This window comes from Canis lupus, chromosome 11 (genome assembly GCF_003254725.2).
Source record: "Canis lupus dingo isolate Sandy chromosome 11, ASM325472v2, whole genome shotgun sequence".
NCBI classification, from domain to species: Eukaryota; Metazoa; Chordata; class Mammalia; order Carnivora; family Canidae; genus Canis; species Canis lupus.
In genome coordinates, this window is record NC_064253.1 from 9139774 (window position 1) to 9158246 (window position 18473).

Consider the following 18473-nt stretch of genomic DNA (forward strand, 5'->3'; position numbering starts at 1 on the left):
TTGGATTTTGCATTTATCATTGTTATCAAACATATGTGTAGGGATCCCTGGGTGGCTCAGCGGTTTGGCGCCTGCCTTTGGCCCAGGGCGCGATCCTGGAGACCTGGGATCGAATCCCACGTCGGGCTCCCAGTGCATGGGGCATGCTTCTCCCTCTGCCTGTGTCTCTGCCTCTCTCTCTCTCTCTCTGTGACTATCATAAAAAAAAAAATATGTGTAGTGCTTACACTATGACAAGTACTTAGCAAATATTAACTCACTTAATCCTCATAATAGCAACCCTATAGGTATTATTCATAATATCCACTTTTTGGGGGAAACCAGAAAGGTTATATAGCTTGTCCAAGTCACACAGTAAGTTGGTAGCAAAACCCAGGATTTAAAACCAGACCATCAAAAAAAAAAAAAAAAAAAAAGACAAAATAAAATAAAAAAAACAAAAAACAAAAACAGACCATCTAGACTTTAATCACTTTGCTGTGTTGCCTTATCATAAACTGTGTTTAGGAAAAGGACTAAGTTGACAAGCATGAACTCAAAGCAGAAGAGAAATGAATGAGGACGAGGAAATGAATGTGCGCAGAAACTGAGGGGAGTTAAGTTTCAGAAATTGCTGGTAGTAAGACCTAGAAATAATAATCTGGTTGAAATGTTAATTTCAGGTAGCACCTGAATCCGTTGAGAAATGCAATATATATATATATATATATATATATATATATATATATATATATATATTTCAATTTGCCAACATATAGCATAATACCCAGTGCTCATCCCATCAAGTGCCCCCCTCAGTGCCGGTCACCTAGTCACCCCCCACTTCCCCACTCACCTCCCCTTCTACTACCCCTCGTTCATTTCTCAGAGTTAGGAGTCTCTCATGTTCTATCACCCTCACTGATATTTTCACTCACTTTCTCTCCCTTCCCTTTATCCCTTTCACTATTTTTTATATTCCCCAAATGAATGAGACCATATAATGTTTGTTCTTCTCTGATTGACTCATTTCACTCAGCATAATACCCTCCAGTTCCATCCACGTTGAAGCAAATGGTGGGTATTCGTTGTTTCTAATGGCTGAGTAATATTCTATTGTATACATAGACCACATCTTCATCTTCATCCACTCATCCTTCGATGGACACCGAGGCTCCTTCCACAGTTTGGCTATTGTGGACACTGCTGCTATAAACATTGGGGTGCAGGTGTTCCTGCGTTTCACTGTATCTGTATGTAACTCTGTTTAGATTACTTTTTGCCATGTAGAATTTTTTAAGTTACACAATGTCCAATCCACTGCCTGGTTCTTTCTGACATCTCACTTTCATGTTTTGCTTTCACAAAGACTTCATTATAATAAGAACAGTATTTCTCATCCTACCTTACGTTCCTCTACATTATCCTTTTCTTACAATATTACCAAATGCATGCTATACAGGCAGTTTTTGCTCTGCATTGCACACCTTTGCACAAATTTCAGTTACCACTATTTAGTTAAATAATCTCGGTCCCAGGGCAACACAATTCACATTTTAGTTACCACCATATATTAAGGGCGAGAAAATACATGAAGTACAAACTTCATAGCTAATTCCTCAGAACTCAAATTACCATACAGATAACAGATGTGCGTCATGATCAGCCGTCACTTCCTTCTCAGTCAGGCAGTGCTTGGTCCCCGTGCACGTTATTCAGTTCACACACAGATACCCAGACAGCAAACATGTCATTCTGCTGCATCTTTGTCCTCCTCTTGAACATCCACATCACAGATCACAAAACTGGATAATCTTGAGTGGGAGTGAGAGACAACAAAGGCACATGTGTCACAAGGGAACAGAAAGCGATTCTTTGGAAATGCAATTCTCACAGAATATGAAGGAACCACTACAGAATAGCTGCCTCTGAATGTTGAATCTGCAGGCAAAGTGAGAGTAAATATGCAACTAAAGCTACTTAGTAAAGGCACAATCAGTACCTGTGGAAAGGGGTCAGGACAAAAGGATGAAGATGTCAGAGAGTAAATGATGTCAGCCAAAAGCTTCACATTAAAGGAACATTAAAAGCACAAAGGATAAAATGTCAGAAGTGGATACCAGACTCAGAATGGAGTATGAGACTTTGCCAAGGCATGGAAGAGATTCTTGCTCTTTATTGTCAGCTACACGGCAGGAGGAGGGCAAGCACTGTGCAAAATAGCCTTGATATAAGTCTTTTCTTTTCTCCTTTAAAATTAGACTTTATTTTTTAGAGTGGTTTCAGGTTCATAGCAAAACTGAGCAGAAAGTAGGGAGTTCACATATCTCTTCTGCCCCATGTAAGCGCAGTATCAACTTCCCACACCAGAGTGGCATATTTGTTATAATTGATGAGCCTATATTCTATGAGTTTGGACATATGTATAATGACATATATCTACCTCTGTAGTATAGTTTCCCTGGCCCCCAAATCCTCTCTGCTCTGCCTTTTCATCCCTTTCCTGACCCTAATCCCTGGAGAACTATTGACCTTTTTACCATCTCCATACTTTTATGTAATCTAATATGTCATAGAGTAGAAATCATATAATGTGTAGTCTTTCAGATTGTCTTCTTTGGTTCAGTAATATGCATTTAAGTTTCTTCCATGCCTTTTCATGGCTTGAGAGCCCATTGTATTTTAGAACTGAATAGTATTCCAGTGTCTGGATGTACCACAGATATTCATCCATTTACGCATTGAAGTATACCTTGGTTGATAACAAGTGTTGGCAATTAAAGCTACTGTGTACATCCGTATGCAGCTTTTTATATGGACTTTTCAACTTCTTTGGGTAAATACCAAGGAGAGCAATTGCTAGGTTGTATGGCAAGAAAATGTTTAGTTTTTCTTGTTTGCTTTTTAATTTTTTTTATTTGAGTGAGGTTGACACACAAGATTACATTAGTATCAGGTGTATAACATAGGGTGATTCAATATCTCTATAGATTATGCTGTGCTCACCTTAAGTGTGGCTACCATCTGTCACCATACAATATCATTGACTGTATTTTCTATGTTCTACCTTTAATTCCTGTGACTTCATTCATTCCATAACTAGAAGCCTATATCTCCCACTCCTCTTCACACATTCTGTCCATCTGCACACCCCCCTTCCCTCTGGCAACCATAGTTTGTTCTCTGTATTTATAGGATTCTGCTTTTTGTTTGTTCATTTATTCATTTAACAGTATGTTTACTTTATATAAAATCACCAAACTATCTTCCAAAGTAGCTGCACCATTTCGCACTCCAACTAATAATGAACAAGACTTCGTGTTGCTCTACATTGTTGTCACGAGTCAGCATTTGATGTTGTCAGTGTTCTGGAGGCTGGCCTTTCTAATAGGTGTGGACAACCTTCCTCTGATCACTTATTAGTTTCAGAAGTTTTTGGATATTTTTCTGTTTTTTTTTTCACATATTAGTCATGTCATCTGCAAAAACGAAGACAGTTTTAGTTTCTCCTTTTCCATCTGTACTCATTTTATTTCCTTTTCTTGGCTCATTGCATCAGCTAGAATTTCTGGGAAATGTTGAAAGGGAGTATTGAGGGATCCCTGGGTGGCGCAGCGGTTTGGCGCCTGCCTTTGGCCCAGGGCGCGATCCTGGAGATCCGGGATCGAATCCCACATCAGGCTCCCGGTGCATGGAGCCTGCTTCTCTCTCTGCCTCTCTCTCTCGCTCTCTCTCTGTGACTATCATAAATGAATAAAAAAAAAAATTTAAAAAAAAAGAAAGGGAGTCTTGAGTGGAAACCTATCTTGTTCCTAACCTTAGCAGAAAAGATTTTAGTTTCTCACCGTTAAGTGTGATGTTAGCGTAATGCTGGCCTCATAGAATGAGTTAGGAAGTATTCCCCCGGCTTTAATCTTCTAAAAGATATTGTGGAGAATTGGTATAATTTCTTCCTTAAAGAAATTGAGTTAATCGGTAAACACATCTGGGCCTGGTGTTTTCTGTTTTGAGAGTTATTAATTATTGATTCAATTTTAAAAGTAAATATAGGCTTATTCAGATTATCTATTTCTCTTTGTGTGAGTTTTCAGAGATTGTCTTTCCAGGAATTGGTCTGTTTCATCCAGATTCTTCTCAACTGTGTAGGCATAGAGTTGCTCATAGTATTCCTTTGCTATCCTTCTAATGTCCATGGGATATGCATTGATGGTATCCTGTCCTCCATTTCTGATATCAGTAGTTTGTCCTCTCTTTCTCTCTCTCTCTCTCTCATTGATCTGACTAGAACCTTTTAAATTTTATGTTTTCAAAGAATCAGATTTTGGTTTTGTTGACTTTGTTGATTTCTGTTTTATTTTATTTTCTTAAAGATTTATTTATTAAAAAAGATCTATTTATTTATTCATGAGAGACACACAGAAAGAGAGGGGCAGACACAAAGAGACATAGGCAGAGGGAGAAGCAGGCTTCCCGCAGGGAGCCTGATGTGGGACTGGATCCTGGACCCTGGGATCATGCCCTGAGTGAAAGGCAGACGCTCAACTGCTAAGCCACCCAGGTGTCCCAATTTTCTGTTTTTAATTTCTCTGATTTTTACTATTTCTTTTTTTCTGCTTACTTTGGATTATATTTGATCTTCTTTTCCTAGTTTCTTAAGGTAGAAGCTTAGGTGATTGATTTCAGATATTTCTTCTTTTCTAATTACACATCCAATGCTATAAATTTCCCCCTATGCTCAGTTTTTGCTGCATCCCACAAGTTTTAATCTGTTCTCATTTTCATTTTGTTCAAAATATTTTAAAAGTTCTCTTGGGATTTTTTTTGACCTATGCATTATTTAGAAGTGTTGTTTAATCTCCCAAGTATTTGGGGATTTTCTAGCTATTTATTTGTTCTTGATTCCTCATTTAGTTTCACTGTGGTCTGTGAACAAACATTATGATTTCTATTGTTTTAAATTTGTCATGTTGTGTTTTAGGGCCCAGAATATGGTCTGTCTTGGTGTATATTCCACATGAGCTTGAGACGTATATTCTACTGTTAAATGAAGTGGTCTATAGATGTTTGTTAGATACATTTGGTTGATGGTGTTGTGGAATTCAGCTATATTTTGATTTTCTGTCTGCTGGATCTATCCATTTATGGTGAAGGGATGTAGAAGTCTCCAGCTATAATCATGGATTCATCTCTTTCTCCTTACGTTTTTATCAGCTTTTGTCTCACAAAGTTGGATGTTTTGTTGTTTTAGGTGCATTTCAATGGCTATTTCTATTTTCTCATTTATTAGCACTAGATTTCCTAGGATTTCCTTGGCCTTCTAGAAGCCACTGAGAGTTTTAAATTCTATCTTCAGGGTCGATCTTCAAAGACTTACATGGTTTCCCTGTTCTGTAACATAAAGTCCCGGTTTAAACGGTCTATTCCCTGTGTTTTGGTTTATCCTTTCAGAGTGCAAGCAAGTTGATAAATATATAGCTGACCCTAATATTTGAGAGAAGACTTTTGGGCTTGGCAGGACAGATGGTAGCAGATGATGCTTTCATCATTCAGATACTCTTTTTCCAAAGTCTAGTGCAAGTAGATTTGTCTAACGAATGTATCTTGTAATTTAATTTCCTCTAATATCAGCCTTCTCCAGACCAATTCTTTGGTGTTAAATAACCAGCGGTGGGTATATAGTTACTGTCGCAGCCTCGCATCCTAATCTGAACTATTGTTTCTTTGGTTAGGTTAAATCACATTTGGAAGTATTTTAAAAACCTTGCAAAGGATTATAGACAGCAAGCTTCAGATAATTATTTTGTTTATAGGGTTAAAATGCTTTTGTAGGAAGACTAAAAGCTGTTAGGGCTAGGACATTAGAGATACTTGTGGTTTTGATTCTGCTGGGGTATTTTTGCCTTATAACATCAAGGGAGAAATCTGATGCTGTGCCCAAGAGCAAGTTCCAAAAGCAAGTGGAAAATTCTTCTCTGGTACTTTTAAACCCTGGGAAAATACGTCTCAATTTTTATTTGTTATACTTGGATCCATAATAGGAGGAAAACGCTATGATTTATAGTCCTAAAGGTCTCTTCTTGTCTTGGATTTATTTGTGTTATACAAGTTAATTAGCCCTTAAATATGTTTCTCCACAAGTTACTTCTCTTTAGCTGCTAGCTCCATGCTGCACATGAGGAATCCTATTCAAGAAATGGCTGAGAGACAAAAATAAAAAAGAAATCTTGCTTTTCTTCTCTTTTCTTCTCTCTTCTTTTTAAAAAGATTTTATTAATTTATTTGAGAGAGAAAATGAGAAAGCACAAGCAGGAGGGAGGGGCAGAGCAAAGGGAAAAGCAGACTCCCCACTGAGCCAGGAGCCCTATCTGGGATCAGATCCCAGGACCTTGAGATCATGAGCTGAGGGCAGATGCTTAACTGACTGAGCCATCCAGGTGCTTCTCTTGCTTCTCATGTTCTTTCCTGTTCAACCCCAATCTACTCTTATCAGGAGAAAATTATGAGGGCTTGAGAATAGCAGCTAGAGATACAGAAAGAGTTATCAAACCGTTTATACCCAAAGGAAGTTTAAAAATGATTTTTATTTTTTAAATTTGTAAATTATTATTACAATTATTATTTGGAGAGACCAAAGAGCAAGGTTTGTTCAACAGGAGAAAAAAATTTTCTACTAAGGAGAGACAAGTGTATTTCTATATCTGTATCTATGTGTCATATCAAGGGAGAGATAGATATCTCCTTACTAGAAACCATATATATGGTTTAGTTATATATGGTATAGTTAGATGTATCCCTTAGAACTCATTGTCACCACATAGCCATGAACACTTAAGAATATTTTTGGTGATTAATATCAAAGAGAAATTTTTATCTAGGAAGTTAGCTATACACTTCAGAGGTGGTTCCTAAGATTCCAGAGTACATTTCTAAATCACCATGTAACCTAATCAGACTCTTTACAGACTATGATCTCCTTAAGGACAGGGATCTGCTAAGCTTAGTAGGTACTCAATAAACAAGTGTGATGCATTGTCATTGGGAGAAGAAAATGTGAGGCTTGAAAAATAGAAAAGTCATGCTGGTTTCTCTGAGCTTCAAATGAAATGGCAGAGCATGGATTGTTTCTGTAAAAATAAAGCCCTGAAGGCCCCATCAGGTCTTCATGGGTGGCAACCACAGGGGTTTGCTCCAGAGGCAAATTTGTCAATGAACATGACAAGACTGGTTTATCTCACACAAATAACAGAAATGGCAGAGTCTTGTGCCAATTTTTGAAAACTAATTTCTTTATTTGGAAACCGAAAACCACATCACTTTAGCCATTTACTGGAGTATGTAGGAGGCCTACATGGGGCTGCTTTCCTGCTTGATTTCAAAGATACACAACATAGCTTTCCATAATACCCAGCTTCCTGCTGAGGCTGATTATGGCTGGCAGCCCAGGGGGCGTGGATATGAAGAAAAAGCTTTAATTTTATCTTCAAAGCTAAGGGTGGAATGTGATGATATTCAAGGCAAAGCTTCAGGTAGAAATGCATATGCTCTGGGGGAAGAAAATCAAAAGTTATCAGCACAATTACCATTGGTCTCATTCATAACTACAAACCAGTATAGACATTGAGCAAGGACTCTAAAGGCTCCAAGTGATAGAACTTGAAAATGTACATTTGTGTGTGATTTGATCACAAATTTAAAAGAGATGATTTGTTAGTTCTCAGGGTCTCTTTACCAAGAGAAACATTAAGTTGGCTGGAGGGGAAGTCCTTTTCTGGGAATTTTGCTCTTTGGAGACAGGAGAACAATAGATTTTTGAATGTATTCAAAGCTGTAATGGATACATACTATTTTTGTTTTGTCCAACATCCATCCCCACACTACTGGAAAAAGTACCCCAGTTTTTCTTTGGGGAATTGGATTCCCCATTCATTGGTCAAGTGTCCAGGTAGAAGTCTACACATGAAAAACAAAACCCTCATTTCCCAAGATATCATGTTCATTTTGCGGAAAGCCATCTGACTAAGGGGGCCAATCAAAGTGAAGTCTTTGGGTTGTGAGTTGAGCTTTCTGTGAAATACGCTCTTTATTTTCTACTAGACTTGAACATGAAAGGTGTGGATTAGCCATCTTGCCTCTTCGTGGAATTTGCCAATAAGCCATCCCATTAGGGAACAGGGCAAAGAGAAGGGTAGAGCCTTGTTTTGCTGACATAGGTTGAGCCCTGGATTCAAGTCAGATATAAATTTTTAATTCTAGTGATCCAGTAAATTCCTTTGTTTGCCAAGTTAGTGTGAGTAGGGGGTCTATTATTCAACAAAAAGTGATTTAACATATTAATATGGCAACTAAATAAAAAACAGGATTTTCTTTTCATGCCCCCTTGAACACAATGTAAGTGGTTTTATGGAAAAACTGAAAGAAGAATTATCAGGTTACTATGACAGAAACTAAGAAGTTCACACAAATATAAGATTGTATTGAATGTCTCTTTCCCTTTTACAAAATTGCATTGGAATAGTCTGGTCTCCCTAGATAAAGTCTGCTTTACTGTCTTTAACAAGAATGAAAAGAATAATTTTTCCTTAACAATACACGTTCATCGAATCCCTGTTCTCAACATAGTAGCTTTCTCTCACTCTGCCAAACCTGACGTCTTTAAGTCCCAAGTCATCAGAGACTCGATTTCTCTAGAGAAGATGTTTTTCTCTTCTCTTTAAAGAATGGGGAGGGAATTAACCTGGCACAGGGTGGAAGGGGCATCTAGGGTCCTTATACTGTTCTGTCCTTGGCTCTGCCTCCCAAGGTACCTGGCATCTCCAGGTCCTGAGGGCTTTGCAGAGTTCTCAAGACTTCTCATCAGTATCCTCCTCTGCAGGCTCAGCTTTCTTTGGGCTTTGAGTCATTTTGCCACTTCCCAATCTGCTCACCATCTTCTTAAATACCACCATTTGATGTGGAACTTCCTATTTGCTAATGAAAGAAATCACTTCATGCCTATATTCCATTGTCATAAAGTCCACTGGGGAGATAGACCATGGTTGATATCCATTGGAGCTTTAGGTTTCTAAACACTGACCTTTTTTTAAAAATTATTTATTTATTCATGAGAGACACACAGAGAGAGGCAGAGACACAGGCAGAGGGATAAGCAGGCTTCATGCAGGGATCCCATGGCTAACACTACTGGCACACAGACCTTTGTCGGGTCTGCAGTCCCCAGTGGCCCACCCCTCATGGCTAACACTACAGGCCCACAGACCTTTGTGTGGTCTGTAGTCCCCATTGGCCCACTCCTCATGGCTAACACTACTGTCCCACAGACCTTTGTGGGGTCTGCGGTCCCCAGTGGCGCATCACTCTTGGCTAACACTGCAGGCCCACAGACATCTGTGGGGCCTGCAGTCCCTGCTACCACTACAGACCCACAGACGTCTGTGGGGCCTGCAGTCCCCAGTGGCTCACCCCTCACGGCTACCACTACATGCCCACAGACCTTTGTGGGGCCTGCAATCCCCATGGATGGGCTTAATGCATCCACACCAGGTTCCATTTGCTCACAGGCATCTGGAGCAGTCAACGTTGGGGCACGACTGAAGGGAACATGCAGCACCACTTCTGCGAAGCCTGCAGCCCTGCTGCCCTGCTGCCATGTGAGGCCTGTTGCCCTGCTGTGTGTATAAATATATATATATATATATATATATATATATATATATATATATATGCTATGTATTTATACACATATATATAAATATATAGCCATAAAAGGTTGTGCCACTCAGGATGAGATTGTGCCTCTCAGACAACTCGGATGGACCTAGAGTGTATTATGCTAATGTAAATAAATAAATAAATAAATGGTAGAATTCACTCTTGAATCCATCTCGTCCTGGACTTTTATTTTTTTGGTAGTTTTTTAAAAAATTATTATTACAGATTCAGTTTTGTTACTTGTAATCAGTCTGTTTAGATTTTCTAATTCTTCCTAGTTCAGTTTTGGAAGATTATATACTTCTGAGAGCTTATCCATTTCTTTTGGATTGTCCAATTTTTTGGCATAGTATTTTTCACAATGTTCTTGTAATCCTTTTTATTTCTGTGATGTCAGCAGTTGATTCTCCAGTTCATTTCTGATTTTATTTATTTGAGTTCTTCCTTTTTCTTAATGAGCCTGGCTAAGTGTTTATCAATTTTATCTTTTCAAAAAATCTGCTTTTGGTTTCATTGATTCTTTTCTATTGTTTTAATCTCCATGACATTTATTTCTTGCTCTGATCTTTATTATTTCATTTCTTTTTTCTTTGACTCACTTTGGGATTTGTTTTTTTTCCTAGTTCCTTGAGGTGAACAATTAGATTGTTTATATGGACTTTTCCTTGTTTCTTGAGGGTAGACCTGTTTTACTATGTATTTCCCTCTTAGAACTTCTTTCATTATATCCCAAAGATCCTGGACTGTTGTATTTTGCTTTTATTTGTTTCCATATATTTTTAAATTTCTTTGTTGGTTGTGTCACTGACCCATTAGTTGTTTAATATGGTGTTGTTCAGTCTCCACAAGTTTGTGGTTTTTTTCTAGTGTTTTCTTGTGATTTATTTCTTTTTTTTTTTATTTTTTAAAAGATTTTATTTATTTATTAATGAGAGACACACAGAGAGAGGCAGAGACACAGGCAGAGGGAGAAGCAGGCTCCATGCAGGGAACCCAATGTGGGACTTGATCCTGGGTCTCCAGGATCATACCCTGGGCTGAAGTTGGTGCTAAACTGCTGAGCCACCAGGGCACCCTTGTGATTTATTTCTAATTTCATGGCATTGTGGTCAGAAAATATGTGCAGTATGATTTCAATCTTCTTAAATATATTGGGGGTTATTTATGGCCTAATATGTGATATATTCTGGAAAATGTTCAATGTGCACTTCAAAGGAAGGTATATTGTTTCATTTTTGGATGGAAAGTTCTGTATATATCTGTTATGTAAATTTGGTCGAATGTATCAATCAATGACATTGTTTCCTTATTGATTTTTCCGTCTGGATGATCCACCCATTGATGTAAATGGGGTGTTAAAGTCCCTTACTATGATTATATTACCATCAATTTCTCTCTTTATGTCTGTTAATGGTTGCTTGATGTATATAGATGCTCCAGTGTTAGGTACATAGATATTTATAATAGTTATATCCTCTTGTGGGACTGATCCCTTCATCAGTATTAATGCCCTTCTTTGTCTCTTGTTATGGTTTTGTTTTAAAGTTCATTTTGTCTCATATAAGTATTGTCCACCCTGGCTTTTTTTGCACTTTCACATGCATGGTAAGTATTTTTCCATCCTTTTACCTTCAGTCTTTATGTGTCTTTAGGTTTGGCTGTAGTGTTATGTTTGGCTTTCTTTTTCCATTTTTTGTGTCTATCACAAGTTTTGGGTTTGTGATTATCATGAGTTTTATATATAACATCCAGAGTAAATAGCCATCTATATTAATTTGGTGGTCAATTAAATTCAAACACATTCCTTAAAAAATACTAACAGGAAAAGAAAACAACTTTTTTCCCTTTTCTTTTTTTCTTCTTTTCCCTGTTTACTTCCCCCTCCTCATTTTATGTGTATGTTGTCATAGATTACATTTTTGTGTCCATAATTTTCTTATGTCTAATTATGGCCATTTTTTTCCCTTTCAGCACTTTAAATATATTGTGTCATTCCCTTCTGGCCTATAAAGTTACTACTGAAAAATCAATTGATAGCCTTATGGGGTTTCCCTTGTACATAAACCTTTTCTTCTCTTGCTATGTTTAAAATTCTCTCTTTATCTTTAATCTTTGATGTTTTAATTATAATGTGTTGTGGTGTGGACCTCCTCAGTTCATCTTGTTTGGAACCTTTCTGCACCTGAGTATCTATTTCCTTTCCTAGGTTAGGGAGGTTTTTAGTTATTATTTCTTCAAATAAGTTTTCTATAGCTTTTTTTTTTCTTTTTTTTTCTTTTTCTTTTTCTTTTTCTTTTGGTACCCCTACTATGCAATGTTTGTTTGCTCAGTGTTGTCTGAGAGATCCCTTCATTTTGAATTTTTTTTTCTTTTTTTGCTGTTCAGGCTGTGTGCTTTTATTCTCTCTGTTTTCCAGATCGCTATGTTCTTCTGCATCTGCTAATCTACTATTGATTCCCTCTAGCATATTATTTATTTCACTTTTTATATTCTTCAACTCTGATTAATTCTTTTTAGTATTTTCTTTCTCTTTATTGAAGATCTCACTGAGTTCACACACTCTTTTCTCCAGTGAAGCTCAGGCATATTGGGGGATCCCTGGGTGGCTCAGTGGTTTAGCACCTGCCTTTGGCCCAGGGTGTGATCCTGGAGTCCCATGACCGAGTTCTGCATCAGGTTCCCTGCATGGAGCCTGCTCTTCCCTCTGCCTGTGTCTCTGCCTCTCTCTCTCTCTCTCTGTTTCTTTCATGAATAAATAAATAAATAATAAATAAAATCTTTAAAAAAAAAAGATCAGGCATATTGCTTATCTCTGTCATATTTCATTCTTTTTCTGAGGTGTTTCCTGAGTCTTTATTTTGGAACACATTCCTCTCTCTTCCCATTTTGTTTGGCTTTCTGTTTGTTTCTATGAATTAGGTGGAACAGCTATTTCTTTTAAATTTGAAGGAATAGGGCAGCCCGGGTGGCTCAGCAGTTTAGTGCCACCTTCGGCCCAGGGCATGATCCTGGAGTCTAGGGATCGAGTCCCACATCACGCTCCCTGCATGGAGCCTGCTTCTCCCTCAGCCTGTGTCTCTGCGCCACCCCCCCCCCCTTTCTCTCTCTGTGTGTCTCTCATGAATAAATAAATAAAATATTAAAAAAATAAATTTGAAGGAATAGTTTTATATATGGTGTCATCTATAGAGACTGTGAGCTCGGTGACTTTGGCTGGCTGGCTGGAGCTGTGGCTCTGTATGCTAGTCATTCTTTTAAACTGTGGCTTTTTAAAAATGAAGAAATAATAATAGTAATAATAATAGAATAAAAAATAAAATACTAAAAGAAAAAAGAATGAAAAGAAAAAAGTATAAAGAAAGAAAAGAAAAAACTAAGAATAAAAATAAAAGCAAAAGTAGGAAAATTGAAAGAAAAATAAATAATTTTAAGAATAAAATTTTAAAAAGGATACCTTGGTGGCTCAGTGGTTGAGCTCCTGCCTTCAGCTCAGGGGGTGATCCCGTGGTCCCAGGATTGAGTCCCACATCCAGCTCCCTGCATGGAGCCTGCTTCTCCCTCTACCTCTGTCTCTGTCTCTTTCTTTCTCTGTGTCTCTTGTGAATAAATAAATAAAATCTTTAAAAATGAAAAATAATAAAATAAAAACAATAATAGTTTTTAAAAAAATTTAAAAAAACACCCCAAACTCCAAAACTCAGCTTATTTTCTGTGCCCTAGTGCCAGTGGGGCTGATATTTGGGCTTGTGGACCCTTGGCTCACAGAGGTTGCAAGCTCACTGTGCTGGTCTAGTTTTTAGGGTGGAGGATGAGAGAGTATCTCCACAGCTCCCTGGCTCTTTAAAATGCAGATTTTTTTCCTGTTTCCCAGTATGACCCAGGCTGGTGTGGGTCTGCAAACCCTGAGACTGCTGAGGTCACAAGCTCCCTGTGATGATCAGACCCACTAGTTATGGTATCCAGACCCTGCTCCAGTAGAAGCTTTTAAGGTAAAGGGGGAATGCAAATGGTGTGCTTCTCCAGTACCTCCTAAACAGTGTTCCCACAGCTAGTCCTCCATGTGGAGAGTTCTAGTGTTCTCTCTTTTACACACTAGTTACTCTGAAACTGCATTTTTTTTTTCTGTGCAAGGATGGAGGACTCTGTTCCCAGTCCCTCAGTACTGTCACTCCCCTGACCATTCTCAGTATCTGAAAGGGGGATTGCCTTTGTCACTATACCTCTGTCTCGTTTCCATTTTCTCTCTCTCTTGGTTGTTCAGCAGCTGTTTAGTTCTTCAGGACGAATGAAATTTGATGTGTTCGATGGAAGAGGGGAGTTCAAGGTCTTCCTATGTTGCCTACTTGGACTGGAACACAACAGATAGGTACTTAAATAGAAGTCACGGGACTGGTGGGATCTTTAAAGAGCAGGTATAGATAAAGAGGAAGAAGAGACTCAGAAGTGAGGACAGAGTTCTGGGACCCTCTAATGTGTAAAGTTCAGGAAGAGGAGGAGCAGTTAGAAAGAGAGACAAACAACAGCCAGTGAGTGTGTTATGAATGAAATGACAAGTCCTGCTAGCTGGTTGAGTAAGAGGAAGGCTGAGAAATATGCACTAGATTTATCAATGTGGAGAGGTCACTGATGATCTTGGTGGAAAAATAAAATGGTTGGTGTGGTGGCAAACAGTGAACACAGACTTACTTGTAGGGGATGAAGAGAAAACAGAATAAATAGGTACAGGAAGCAGTAATGACTTTAGGTTTTGTTGTAAAAGAGAGCTAAGCAGGGGGTGGCCGCTTAGTGTTTGCTGGAGGGAATGCTAGTCCAAAAGTGACTTAAAAAAAAAAAATATATATATATATATAGAGAGAGAGAGAATAACGTCATCTTTGCTTCTCATGAGAACCAATCAGTAGGGAGGGCAAAATTGATAATACCAGTGAAAACAAGATTATAGGTGTGATGGCCTTGTGTCCTGCAATAAATACGAGGGTTGGGACTCAGGGCACTGTTGGGAGGTGAGTTTTAGGGAGTAGCATAGATGCTTCAACCACAGTAGCAGAACAGAATGCTTTGCACATGAATACAAAGGCAAGCATGTGATCAATGATAAGAAAATATGAGGTTCTCCTGGGATTCCTTCTAAACTCTCAGTGAAATAAGAGGATTATCAACAGACAGTGTGGAGTGGGAAGAGAAAGAGATCTGAGATGAGAATGTAAAAGATTTGTCTGGGACAATGGCTATTGTATGTTTTTGACAGCAACATAGGATAAGTACCACTATGAAAAGGTAAATACACGAACACACACACACACACACCAAGAATTTCAGGAGACAATGTCCTTCCTTCACTTATTTACACTTCTGTTCAGATCTATTTTATTAACAAAAGGTGGGTAGTGACTCACTAAATAATTTGGTGACACACGAATGGGTTGTAGTCTGCAGTTTGGAAAACACTCATCCAGAAGAACTGAAGAGGAAATTTTCTAAAGAGATGTAATAGGATCACATGAAGCACAATAAACCAATCTAAGGTTAGAAATAAATTGGGGCCAATCCATTTAATCAAAAGCGCATCATTATGGACTCCCCACACCTGACTGTTCCTCTTATCCAAGATCTCTTTTTATTCCTCTCCTCCAGTAACACAGATCTGAGATCTATCAGTTTTCTTGTACCCCATTTCTGTAACTCTCCCTATTCAATCATTTGCCAAATTTAAAACATTCTTCCTGTAAACACTTACCAGCATCTCATTGTTTCTATTTCCATTGATTTTGCCATAGTTCAGACCCTTACCGCCTTCTTTTTACCTTATATCATTACTATTCTTATTAGGATAATAAGATGTAATGGATGTCCGTGACAAATTTATTTTAAAAAGAGAAGCAGCTAAAGAAAATAAATATCTAACACAATCTCATTAAGAGGTTATCCAGCTTCGTTTGCTGGTATAGGTACTTCCATTTTGTATGCATCTCTATTATTTTCTCTATACTTGTCTGTATACAATTATATAACGAAACCCAGCCTTATGCTTGCTTTTCAGAAAACACATTGTGAATTTCTGCTCCCAGTATTATGTGTTTGGCAAAATCATATTTAATAGCTGTAGGGCATTCCATGTATGGTATTTTAATCTAAACCATTCTGTTGAGTTTGTGCAGTCATGTGCGTGAACCTCTCAGATCTGGGTCTGCAGGGAGCACAATTTGCCAAGGACCCCTGCTGCCGTGCTTGCAAATCAATTCATCTCCTAGCTTGTTGCAAGCCCGCATTTCCCAGTCAATAACAAAGCTCCGGAAATGTTCTTTTGCAGCCCCATTTCTGGGAGACCTGGGATTCCTCTGATGAGTGACTCTGGCTTATGGGTCTCCCAGACCACTGGTGGAAGATTACCTAGAGCCACACACAACTTTCCTTTCTTCTTTCCCTCGGGACCAGACTTGCATGGAGTCTGAAGGCTTCTCAGGCTTCTCCTAGCTCCTTTCCCATTTTCAAGGGCATTTCTCTTTCCCCTGAGACATTTCTTATACACTTAATCCCATCTTGGCATGTTTCTCAGAGGACTGAAAGGAGCACAGACATTCAAGTTGTTCTCAGGTTTGTATTCTCTACAACTAAACTCTTGATTGGTGAACTCTTAGCATATCATTCAAAGCACTGCCATTGCTCAGCAAATTAAGCCTGAGCACCTCCTCTCTCCACACTTGGCTCCAACCCATCTCCCCAGCCCCATCCAGTGCTCTTAGCCCAGGGCCTGCTGACCAAATAGTCTTCTATTTTCTCCTGCCTCCTCCACCCCCAACTCCCAAGAAAACATCTGTCTGGCTGATACCTCCTTCCTTCCTGATTTTTAAAAAAATATTTATTTATTTATTTATTTATTTATTTATTTATTTATTTATGACACAGAGAGAGAGGCAGAGACATAGGCAGAGGGAGAAGCAGACTCCCTGCGGGGAGCTTGATGTGAGACTTGATCCCAGGACCTGGGTATCATGCCCTGAGCCAAAGGCAGATGCCCAACCACTGAGCCACCCAGGTGTCCCTCCTTCTGGATTTCTTCTTGACTTTCCCACCCTGATGTTCTTTCTTCTCCATTTTTAAAGGGCACAGAAAAGTGTTTTCTGCAGTGTATTCACCCTTTTTGATATGTTATCAGAGAGGCTGTATAGTCCAGTGGTGAAGTGTACAATCTGTAATCAGACAGACTTAGATTATCATTTAAAACACACACTCACACACATACAAATTAGCTGAGATTGGATATGTTTGGGCAACAGTGAGCTAAACAAAAGAAATCCAAGATTTTTTGTTTTGTGTTGTTTTTAATTGCAAGACTTCCCAGAGCCCTTCAAATGTTCATACAGATTGTGACTTTCCAAGGCCAGTATTGATACTTTGCACAGCTTTTCTTGAATTTATTTGATCACAAAATCCTTTAAAAACACCGCCAGACATTACTTTTTTTCTTGGAACATACTGGGAAAGGGTATAAGTAGCCCTAGATTTTTACATGTGTGGTTTTTACAGTACTATATATATTCTCCAACGTGTTATAGTTATTTGCATATTTATCTTAACATGTTTTCCCACTTTAGCATGAGGCCTTGAAAATAAGGGGCACTTTCTCAGCTGAAAAATCACAGAATTTTAGTTAAGGTTCATGGATCGGAATAATATTTGGCAACTGGAGAAAGTTTGCCTCTACTTGCAGTGCTCTTCCACAGTCATTTTTATATCATAATATCCTGGGCTACGTTTCAGGCTGGAAAAATGATCTTGATGTTGGACAAAAAGACCTTGTTAACACGAGGCTAAGTACATTTTCTCTACAAGTCACTTTATTGGTACAGCATAAGTGGGTGTAAAGATAGAGGTTCATTTTAAGGGCAAGGAAGCAGGAGTCTGCAGACTCTGGGTCTTGGCCCGCCCTGGGCAGCGAGGAGGGCAGCCTGTGGCTTAGTTCTGATTGTTTTCGTTTCCAAGGCTGTGCTTGTCAAAGAGGTACTCGGCCAGGCCGGAATCCGGGGCCCCCATCTTAACCAGGTTTTGCACGTGATCACCCAGTTCTTTGATAGACTTCACCTGCTCATTCAGATAGTGCGTCTCCAGGAAGTCGCACAAATGGGGGTCGCCTTGGTCTGAGGCCAGAGTGTGCAATTCGAGCAACGACTGGTTCACATTCTTTTCCAAGAGCAGCGCACACTCCATGGCCCTCAGGCCGCTCTCCCAGTCGTCCCGGTCCGGTTTCTTGACGTCCCGCAGGCAGATCCGGCCCCCCCGCTGGTTCTGCAGGCGCATCAGCTTCTCGGCGTGCTGGGCCTCCTCCCGGGCCTGGCGAAGGAAGTACCTGGCGAAGTTGTTGAGCGCCACGTCCTCTCGGGAGAAGTAATAGGCCATAGACAGGTACGCGTAGGCCGCGTACAGCTCCAGGTTGATCTGGCGGTTGACGGCGGCCTCGCAGTCGGGGTGGAAGTTCTGGCGCACCCGGGAGCCGGCGCGGGCGCGGGCGCGGGCGGGCGGGGCTGGGTCCCGGGAGGCGGCGGCCGCGGCCAGAGGGCGCAGGGGCGCGGGGGCGCGGGGACGCCAGGGGCGCCCGGAGGCCCGCAGCGGCGGGAGCGCGAAGCCCGGGCGCGCGCAGCGCAGGGACAGCAGCGAGGCGCGGATGTTGGGGAGGAGCCGGAAACAGGGCCGCATGGCTCGGCTCCTTGCGGGCGGGGGCAGCGGGCCAGGGCGGCACAGCGTGCGGCCGGCGCCGGAGCTTCGGGTCTGCCGGCGAGCGCGGCCCC

General features: G+C 39.9%; 1 protein-coding gene across 1 annotated transcript; it reads right to left on the reverse strand.

The window, feature by feature from the left end:
• Positions 1 to 17503: 17503 nt before the first annotated feature.
• FTMT (ferritin mitochondrial) lies at positions 17504 to 18396 on the reverse strand. The gene has a single exon (XM_035697006.2). The coding sequence runs from the start codon at positions 18379 to 18381 to the stop codon at positions 17644 to 17646; it is 738 nt and encodes a 245-aa protein (XP_035552899.2). The 5' UTR covers positions 18382 to 18396; the 3' UTR covers positions 17504 to 17643.
• Between the last annotated feature and the right edge of the window lie 77 nt (positions 18397 to 18473).